The sequence below is a fragment of the Limulus polyphemus genome, unplaced genomic scaffold, assembly GCF_000517525.1.
Source record: "Limulus polyphemus unplaced genomic scaffold, Limulus_polyphemus-2.1.2 Scaffold1562, whole genome shotgun sequence".
Taxonomy (NCBI): Eukaryota; Metazoa; Arthropoda; class Merostomata; order Xiphosura; family Limulidae; genus Limulus; species Limulus polyphemus.
This window is the reverse complement of record NW_013667172.1, coordinates 121,930-133,316: the sequence shown is the minus strand read 5'-3', so window position 1 is coordinate 133,316 and position 11,387 is coordinate 121,930. Positions and strand designations below refer to the sequence as shown.

General features: G+C 32.2%; 1 protein-coding gene across 1 annotated transcript in view; it reads right to left on the bottom strand.

Moving 5' to 3' along the window:
- Positions 1 to 4,126: 4,126 nt before the first annotated feature.
- LOC111086928 overlaps positions 4,127 to 11,387 on the bottom strand; it is an 8,879-nt gene continuing 1,618 nt past the window's right edge. The window contains exons 2-4 of the mRNA XM_022391779.1: positions 9,924 to 9,996; positions 9,259 to 9,432; positions 4,127 to 8,366 (exon numbers count right to left, since the gene is read on the bottom strand). Of these exons, the coding sequence (XP_022247487.1) occupies positions 7,791 to 8,366; positions 9,259 to 9,432; positions 9,924 to 9,996 (823 nt within the window). The 3' untranslated portion in view covers positions 4,127 to 7,790. The remainder of the gene's footprint in view (positions 8,367 to 9,258; positions 9,433 to 9,923; positions 9,997 to 11,387) is intronic.

Genomic DNA, 11,387 nt, shown 5'->3' with positions numbered 1-11,387 from the left:
CTATAAAAGTTACCATTGACAAATTATCTTTATATAATTGTCAAACCTATTAATAAACAATAACTAAACATATTTTCGTAAAGGTATCTCATTTGCTCGTACAAAAACAAACATATCTACAATAAGTTTGACGAGTACCGAGTTAATGTGAAAATGTTAAGAGGATCTAATCTTATCATAGTAATCACACAAGGAAATGTGTTGTTGAAGTAACAGAAATATATCTCAAAATACCAGTGGCCTTACTTGATTGAGATTAACTCATACATAATCACAACTTGACTAAAATTAAATACACGAAGTGAGACATAGTAAACTCCAGTAAAACAAAATAAAACTACGAGTAACGTAACAAACCTTTCTTCATGGTTCAACAATACTTGTATGATCAGTGAATAAGTCTAACATTATCAAAGTTTCCACATTTGGTCATGTAAATATTACCATATGAAAACATTTGCAAGAAATAACACAGAATTAATATCTTGAAGATCTCCCATGAGGTCCATGTTTATTTTCTGAAGACTTGGTGAAGGACTAGGTGCATTGACAGACACTAAGTTTTCTGTCCCTTTCATGTCTTGTTTTGCATCTAACAGCTTGATAGGCTGAGATCTACCACAAAGTGAAGTGTATACTTTATAAATCAAAACTGGAACCAATTAAAAATATAAAAATAAGCTCTTAGAGTTTATAAAAATATAAAAGACTTAAATATGTTTAAAACTATCTTGTAAACATAACCATGTATATATTTTTTCTTTCAGAATGAGTATCTTTTCTGAATGATTACTTTCTTTAGTATAACAGGAAATAATTTTATTATGGACAGATGTGGCTTCTATGTGAGATATAGATAACAACACCGAGGCAGAAAGTAGAATGGGGACATTGTCTACAAAGACATCAAATAAGGACAAGTCACTGCAGGGGCGGAATTTATGGTGTGTAGGACGAAAAATACCTTATAAATTTGAAACTGTTATATAATGTTGCTATAAGACTGGGATTAAGCAAACTCAAATAGCATGTTCACTGAGTTGTCAATAGATACATTTTATTTAACTTTAGATGTTGATTTACTTTTTTATTTCCGACTTGTCATTACACATTCCATACAGTCAATATATAGTGCTATTTAGTGTTCATAATATGAACCTATTATGAAAAATTGTAATAATCAATATTTAAAATAAAAATTTACACCTAGCAAACACTATTAATCCACTAAAATGCTGTGTAAAAATCCGTTTTTTTATGGTTGATAATAAAAATTACAAACAGTATGAAATATTAGATAAGGGATCTCCATTATTATCATTATAGTGACTTTTTTTATGAAAGTTAAGTCAAGCTTTAAATCTGTTTAATTTGACACCAGAAATTTGAAATTGATGCCATGGTAAAGAGACAAAATTTTCATCATGGATATCGAATCCGAGTTTCTACCATTGTTTGTCTTCAGACACACTGCTTTGCCACTGGGGCGATTTCTGATTATTTAAATAATATAGTAGCTTCCATTAGTCTATTTATGAGTTAGAAGCAAATCGTATTTTACTCTTTTTTAGATATATTACCTGAACAAAACTGACAAAAGTCAGTGACCACAATTTATAGCAAATAAATCTCTGTGATCCTGTCAAGACATCAACAATGTGTGCCACAAGAATATCAGCTTTCTATTTCAACGTGTATAGAACTATAAAACCGTGTTCTAATTAAAAATATAATAATGAAATATTATTGTTAAATATGTAGCAGTTTAGGAAAATAAGACATTGTCCAGAAATATAAGATTATGATCATGTTTAGGAAGGCCACGCCTTTTTCTCGAGAGCTTAAACTTTATCTACAAAGATCTGATCTCATCCAGTAAGATTATTAATCAACCAACTTACTCTTCAGACATTATTCAGGTAGATTATTAATCAACCAATGTGCTTAATAGATTTGGGGCTCGGGAATGTTCGGCGTTTCAGTATGATATTGATCGTGATCTTCTATTCTGATTTTTAAGACACCAACTGGGAATTTGGAATGCTGTCAAATAGAATCGGGGCACTAGCCTAGTGTGCCAGTACCTAGCAATACCTCTGAAGAGAACATTGAGAGTGAAATTTTCGATCTATCAGATCATAAAATCTGCAGCTAATGGATGTGTAAGAATAGTTTAAAAGAGTGTGAAATACCTGTTTATTAACATGTGCTTTTATTTAAAGCAATTCGTTAACAATAGTATGTTCGAAGTTTAAAGATAACTAGTCCATTTTATTTTAGATGTCTCTGCCAATAACGAAAATCCAAAATCAGGATGATAGCAATGTTGAGGCTCAGGATTTAATGAGGCCTGAAAGTTACCAGAGTTACGCGACATCTATGGGTATAATAACAAATTAGTCGACAAATACATTAACAAATTAGAATGAACTCTTCTTAACAATACATAAAATTAAGTTTTCAGTTGTACAGTTGAATGGGTTTGAAGAAAGCTTAGGTTTCCAATTAATACAAGTCTATCTAGCTAATATGTAAAACTTGACATGTAAACGTAACACTTGGGGCAACAATATCTTTTCAATATTTTTACAAGCTCATAAAAAACATATCAAAAACCTGCATCAATCTGTACTGCAATACGATGAAACCGTTCATACCTGAATCTATTTATAATTTACCAAAATATTCAAATATGTATTTAATGTATTATCATGTATCTTGTTACAATTGAAATGAGGGTAGTTTTCCATGCAACTACTAATTGCGGTTAAATTAGTATTTTTATTGCAACAGTACTTCATTAAGTACAGGATGTCTAGAATAATACAAAATAATTTAATAGCAGACACTGAAATCTGTAAGTCTACTTGTCTTAGGCCTAACATTAAGTCTTTATTAAATACGGCCTATATTTGATAAATTAACACTGTAACTCGTGTACGTTTTTTTTTCTTCAGTTTAGTTAGGGCTAAAATTTACCATAATTAATACTATCAATAAATAAACTTATAGTACTATTCTACGACCTAACATTATAAATTTAAAAACTTTGATAAGCTTTCAGTTTGTTGAAAAAATGTCTACTAAAGTATATTTACATCAGCCTTTTGTTTATAATTCCTTGAAATTAAGTGCGCTCATGCACATTTATAAAGTAAGGTGCGTGCGCATTTTCACGACAGACATAAAAGTATTATTATAATAGATATTTAATGTAAAATACGAGAAATAATACAGCAGGATTCATACATTTCAGTAATCACTATAAACAAGACAGATATTTCATGAGAAAATTAGAACATACATATCACAGCCGTATCAAACAATTCATGTTCAGGACACAATCCAGTCATATAGGAACTTGTGCATATGTTACTTACTATAACCATCAATTGATACAAACATCTACCTATTCGAATCTCTGTGGGGCCCTACAATAAGTTGAGTACCAATGATTTTGTTTTAGTCAGGATTTGAGATAATTAATGCAGGGGTCGTCTGGCAAATTCTTTGAAATATTTTTAATCTTTATTTTGAAAGCTTGAAGGCTTATAATATCAAAAATCAGAGTTTGATCTCTATGGTGGGCACAGTGCAGATAACACAAAGTGCAGGTTTGTACTTGAGAAACAAAAACTGGATACACTAAAAGAAAAAAAACGTTAAAATTTATAGCTAGCTTATTCATAATCCTAGACTGATGTTTGGGATTAAAATCTTGCCAATTATACAACTTACTGCTGTTTTAAGTGACATAAATATTGAACAGAAGTGTTGGATTTAATATTCAGGGTATACTAATTTCCTAGTTTAAATTTCTTACACTAGCATTTCGCAACCTTTTCGATACCAGGGATAGATTGTCGCGGACCACTTACATGCAACTATAACAAACAACAATTATGATTTACGTACGGATGTTCTATTAGCTTTTGTTTATTTTCACGAAATCACCCCCCCCCCCCCCCACGGCCTGGCAAGGTGGTTGTGGTTTGTTTTGAATTTCATGCAAAGCTTCACGAGGACTATCTGCTCTAGCCACCCCTAATTTAGCAGTGAAAGACTAGAGGGAAGGCAGCTAGTCATCACCACCAACCTCCAACTCTTGGGCTACTCTTTTACCAACGAATAGTGGGATTGACCGTCACGTTATAACGCCAACATGGCTGAAAGGGCGAGCACGTTTGGGGAGACGGGGATTTGAACCTGCGACCCTCAGATTGCGAATTAAGCACCCTAACCACTTGTCCATGAGGTGGTTGTGATGGAAACACTACCTCAGTCTAACATTTAATCATATGACACGACTCCATTACTACAGGGACAAATTGACCACCTAACGATCCTCCTTCTGAAATTTTTAAAAATTACCTTTCTCATTAAAACTTTTCAAAATGAATTTTCTTTTAATACTATTAGTATATACTCCTAACAATTATTGAAAAAACATTTCCTTTGAATTAACTTTTTGTAGCTAAATAATATCGACAGTTCCTATAAAAATGAGTCAAGTACCATACTCATTTACATTAACAACTTTGCCATTGAAACATATTAATAAGTTTAATTAACTGTCAGTTTTTAGTTTTTCTTTTTGCTAGAAATTCCCAAGTAGAATAACCATTTTACATTCTAGAAATTACAATATTTCTTCAAAGGAACCTGATATTTTGCTCAATTTAAAGACATAAATGTAATAAAATATTTTCCACAATACTGGCTTTTGTACAGAAATATTGTCCATAACTCTATATTCGATAATAAATCTGGCTGAAAAAAAAGGTACAATTCTGAGAACAAGTTCTGGACAGTTCTGGAAGATATACATCTATAAATAATTTTACTTTCTCACAATAATAATAAAATACCAGTTCATAATGGAGTCATCTGGCAATCTTTTTTCTTACAACCCTGATTTGCAAAAACACAAACTTTCTTGCAAACTTGAATAAACTGCTTATCAAAAAAGCTCATTTTATCAAGAAACATTTGTATAAAAAGATACATTTATAACTCTAAGTAACAACATAATAACAAACATTATTTAAAGTTTATATTAATAGTAATTTTGATTAAAGAAAGACATCATTTATTTAGAAACTACAATATGTGAATGCTTACACGTGATCTATATTACACTTTAGAACAATATATGCCTTCCAGTGGGCCACTACAAACAAAGTTTATTTTAATAGTTCAGTTTTCTAAAAATATAGATCAAATTGTAGTTTCACAGATTCAAATATAGAGTTAAATATATATATATATATATAAATATTTTATATTTTGTTAATGGTAAATGTGAATTTCTATACCAACTTGTCATATTTCTAAGAAAAAAATCCATCTACTTGTGAGGAATCCCAGAGATTTTACTGTAAAAGTTGTGATAATGAAGTCTGAATTATCTCCTCATGCTACAAAATCACATAATTACTTTTTTCTTTATTAAAGCAAATGTTCGAATCGCTGGCCATTAACATCGAAGCACTTATTGATTCAAAGTTAATGGCCAGCAAACGAAAAAGAACTTTGATAAAAAAAAAAGTAATTACTATATTTCTTATTGTTATTCGAAATCCCAACTTTTGCACCACACTGTATTTCCACAGATATTTATTGGATAATTATATCAATACCACAACCACAGTATCAAAAATGTTTCGGCAGTACAAACTGATCTTTAAATTTATAGGAATTTATGGCCAAATTTGAGGAAAAATAAAGGAAATAAAGGTTTCTCCGTAAGGCCTAACTATATAAAAGTTTCTCCGCAAGGCCTAACTATATAAAGGTTTCTCCGTAAGGCCTAACTATATAAAGGTTTCTCCGCAAGGCCTAACTTTATAAAGGTTTCTCCGTAAGGCCTAACTATATAAAGGTTTCTCCAGGAGGCCTAACTATATAAAGGCAAATATTTTGTGAGTGGTAAAGAAAAAAATAAGGGATAAAAAACTATATTAAAAGGTTCCGCCTTTCCTTAATGTTCCATGTTTCAGTCTTGTATTTAAATTTCTAGTAATAGTTCAAAACATAAAACTGCAATCTAGAACTGTTTTAAAGTTAAACTTAGTCCTTTCATTAAAAAATGCAACTGAAAACTAGATGTTCTTTGCAGTAATATAATAATATTTAATGCAGGGTAGTCTTTAACTACAATTAAAACTAGATCACAAGTTAGACGCAATTCCATCTATCATCAAGTTAGTAATTTTCCACACTGTCGTTACATAATCTTTACAAATGTCTGGTTTTGACAATATTAGTGCGTAAATGGTAAAATGGTGAATGTTATGATATACAAAGAATTTGTTGGATACTCTGTTAGGAAGATTTCCTGGTTCATGACTAGCCATACATTGTAAATATAAGTTACTTTAAGTTACAAATTCTCTGACTCAAAAATTAACTATGTTTGTCTGTATCTGACTTTATAGGCTGCACTCAAATAGCTTTTAATTAAACTCTGTTATTGCATCTTAAAATACACCGAGATAAAGTCTGAGGTAGAATTGAATCTTTCTTTTAAAAAGCACTTTTCTCCCAATTGGAAAAAAAAAAAGCACAAGTATTTAATATTTAGAAGGAATTTAACTTCAGTATGTACAGTCAGTCTTTAAAAGTATTCAACAAATACAGTAAAGTACAGTTTAACATAAAATGTCTGCTGTATAAACTGAATTCCTATCAACTAAAAGATGTGTATTACAAGGGAAACGGAAAATTTGTAATACTACAACTCCTGAGAGACTGCTAATAACAAATATTATGTCAGGATCATTAGAACTAAAAACAATCTAAACTGCAATAACTAAACCACAATGGCCATTAGCCTAGGATTGATTAAAACTAATACATATCCCTATGAGGATTTACCGATTCTATGAAGTCTATAGCATCATCAAGAAAGCCTCTAAAAATACCATATTACAAACAATGTATCAAATTCAGTTTTCACTCATGGATGTCTCATAACCTGAACAAATTACATGTACAAGAATATATATATATTAAAAAAATAACATATTGCAGTCTGTCATAAGCTATAATCCATAATGGACACATACCATGTGTTTCGTACACAGAATCGACCCATTTCAACATACATATCACATAAAAAAATAATCATGAAAGATGTTGACAAGTAAGCTTTTTTTGTTCTAGAATTGTAAGTAATAATACTTAATTATTCACAGCTTTGAAAAATAACTATCTCTTTAAAGAACTAACATCGTCACAGATCATCTAAATATTTATATTTTTTTAAATCTCACTACTATAACTAAATAAGTCATCTATCACTCCAATAGTAAGATAAGAAACTTACACATCTATATAATTTTGTTTTATTTTGTGCAACGTTTTGGGCACTTAAAACCGTGTTACCTTGAAATTAAGCTAAGAATGTAAAACACTCTTAACTACCTGATTAACGGCATTTGCTCAAAATGTTGCACAAAATAAAACTAAAAAGTTTTTATTTAGACTTGTACATTTATCTTTCACTATTCTTTATCCAAGTTTTTCTGCTTATGTCTTGTAGAAAAAGTCACTCTCGATTCACTCCTATACTAATTACTCTCAAGCAGACTTCTGAAAACAGTAGAATTAATCCATCAGATCTTTGGTAGGAAAAAAAAAAAGAGCTAATTTCAGATTCTCCCAACCATGTACGACGTTCTATCATGCATTTACTAGAAAAAAAAAAGTAAAAATATTTCATTGTTTCTTTGTTGCGTATTTTTCATCCATTTTAGTACTGGTTGACATGAGCTGAAGGTCTGCCGAGACTATTTTTGAGTTGTTTGCTGTGGCAATGGCTTGGATGAGTTTGATGTCGAGGAAGTATCTGTAATTGATGAAGAACAAGAGGACAACCCAGGAGATTTTACACGCAATGAGGTAAAATTTAAGCCATACTTTTTTAGCAGTTCAAGATCATTTAAAGGAGATGGGGTGAAAAAAGGAGAGGTTGAGAGGCTAACGCTTTCTCCACCAGGATAGGAAGAATCATCTATTTCTGTGGAATGTTCTGGAATAGCAGAATTGTCCAATAATCCAGGAGTAGCCTTCTGCCCCGTAGGGCAGGTTGTTGGACAAGACAGTTTTTCATTTATGATATCCAAGAGAACCTGAGAGTTGGCAGTAGGCTCGACTGAAGACTTTGCGAGTTCTGTGGTTGATTCATATGTTGTTGATAATTCAACCTGCTTGTCAGGATTCACCAGATGTAGTGATGGCAAAGCTGACTTATTCTTACGCTTGAATCTGGGCGGGGGAATAGGTTTATTATCATGTAATAGGAGATCATCCTGGCTAGAAAGAAGCTCCAAGGAAAATGTTTCCACACTGCCTGATGACTGGACCTGGAAAAAAAATACATAATTGAAAAATAAATAGGTTACGAAAAACTAAAAATTAACTCACAGGTCAAAATTAGTGAAGCTGAGTAAAATTGGTTTTTACAGGGACAGGAAGTTAAACAAAAATAACTAAACTGACTGCACCAGTTGTAGATAAAACATAAGAAGTGACAGACTGTTGGTGAGGGGCCAAGAAACGTGTAGGTTATTGTGTAGGGATTAGAGTATTTTAATGCAAAATTTAGTGTAACTCACCATTCACAGAAGCAAGACATTCGTATTTTATTGAATCTTAATTAACACAAAAATAGTGTAAATTGTCTGGAGATACGTTTTGTTGTGAATACAACACAAATCACAAAACCAGTTTCATTAAACATAAGTAGAATAACATAATTCTAAAGTATTGAACTTATTTTGTGAAAAACGACTGATCTCATTAAACACGCCAATAACAGCAAAATAATCATGCACTCAGTATAACTCTATGGCAGCCACATCGTGGATTAACACCAGCAGTTCCCTTGCACATGTGGGCTATGAAAGTTGAAGTTAAAAAGTTAGTGATGAAAGGAGCGGAGTCCCCACCAGGCAAGAGTGACTGATCATTCCAAATGTTTTAAGGCTATAATGCATAAAAATGCATGGCTATTTGGTGTATGTAATTTTTATATGTACTTTTTATTTTATGTACCAAAGGTAAGTAATGAAAAACGTATGCCAATTTTGTTTACTTGAATTTTTTTATAGGTATGTTATTCTTTTAAAATTTACCTGAGATGGTGATGATCCCCACTGTCTCCAAGGTAAACACTAAACATAAGACATTGTCATAAACATATATTATCCAATATATAACATTTATTCATTTTATTACGTTAACCAGAGCCATTACCTGGTCAACAGAGGTCGAATTGCTGGTTGCTGAAGAAGCTGCTATGCTGTCCAAGGATCCGTGGGCACACTGGGTGAAGATGAGATCGACGATTAATGGGGAGGACACCATACGGATCCCAGGCCATGAAGTATGGTACCACGCATGCCCACACAGCTGCCAGGCTCGGCCCCACTAAATAATCAAAGTGAAAGAACACCTTAATATAATATTTGCTTCTATTCAAGAGAGTGGTGTTAAGTAAACTCAGATTCAAATATCTTGTTCTAAAAGTTATCAATTGCCTGCAAAATCCAGCTATTTGGTAGATACAATTTTATTTTAAGTGTTTCTTTATTTTGTTACTAAAAAATTAAAAATTTAATTACAGATATTTCATTTGTACAATGAAAAAAACCCTATTAGTATCCCATATACGTCAAAATGGTCTGCCATGCCATCTAGTGTATAAATTTCAATTCTTAAAATGTGAAGCTGTTATATTCAACTTACTGATAGGATATTTATCATTTATTCTTATTTGTACAGTGGAAAATAACTGTGGTAAAAGGACAGAATAACAATGTTGTTATAAATGACCCATGTCAGGGTTGTCCGATTGTGTGCACACACAGTGAGTTGGGGTGGAGGTGGAAAGCGTGGGTTCTGCTAAATGCTCCCCAAACGTTGGTCCATCGCTCCGGGGTACGTGCACCGTCCAGGAGGAACCATTCCACTTTCACTGGCCTCCCAATCAATCTAAAAATAGAATAAAAACATTTCTTTCAAGCATTAGAAATATTTACTGCAAATAAAAAAAAATGTAATGTTTGACTAAAATATGTATATTTTTGGGCTTTTAGTATTTTTCAATAGATGGCGCACTCTTCATCTATTATATTCTGCTTTTTAAATATAGTGGGAAGAGCATTAGAAAAGATCACATAATAATGTAGCGAGTACAAAAATGACATTGGTGTAAGAAGATATGTGTAAAGTTCAGATGGTTGTACAACACCTGGTTTAAACTGTGCAACTTAACATGGAAAGCAAGTCAGAGAGCATGGTGTTCAAGAACTTGGAGATGAGAGTAGAAAGTGGAAATCCAGTTGGTATGTCAGACAGGGTTGGAAGTAGGTTTTATATGTGTACAGTAAAAGAGATGGATAAAAGTTCCCATGAGAGACCTTGTCAGAGAGAGCAGACAGATGTGGCTTCCATGTGAGATATTTATCACTGAGGCAGAAAGTAGGATGATGATATTGTCTACACAGACATCAAATAAGGACAGGTCACAGCAGGGGTGGAATTTACAGAGTGTAAGACCAAATAGACCTTATAAATGTGAAACCATTATATAATGTGGCTACGAGACTGGAATTAAGCAAACTGAAACTCAATTAGTGTGTTCACTGCATTTTCAATTGTCTAAAATGTGGAACTATTTTGTTTAACTTTAGATGTTGATTTACTTTTTCATTAGTGCTATAAGACAACTTATAGTGCTATTTAGTGTTAATAATGTGAACCTATTATGAAAAATTCTAATAATTAATGTTTAAAATAAAAATTTACACCTAGCAAACATTAATCAACTCAAATGCTGTGTAAAAAATCCGTTTTTTTATGGTTGATAATAAAAATTACAAACAGTTTGAAATACTAGATAAGGGATCTCCATTATTATCATTATTGTGATTTTTCTATATTTTACCCTTTTTAAATATATTACAGTCATACAGTCTGTAGGTGCTGTTGACTGGTATTGTAGCCATATAGTGTGTAGGTGCTACTGACTGTTATTGTAGTCATATAGTGTGTAGGTGCTGTTGACTGGTATTGTAGCCATATAGTCTGTAGGTTCTGCTGACTGTTATTGTAGCCATATAGTGTGTAGGTGCTGCTGACTGTTATTGTAGTCATATAGTCTGTAGGTGCTGCTGACTGTTATTGTAGCCATATAGTGTGTAGGTGCTGCTGACTGTTATTGTAGTCATATAGTGTGTAGATGCTGTTGACTGGTATTGTAGCCATATAGTGTGTAGGTGCTGCTGACTGTTATTGTAGTCATATAGTCTGTAGATGCTGTTGACTGGTATTGTAGCCATATAGTGTGTAGGTGCTGCTGACTGTTATTGTAGTCATATAGT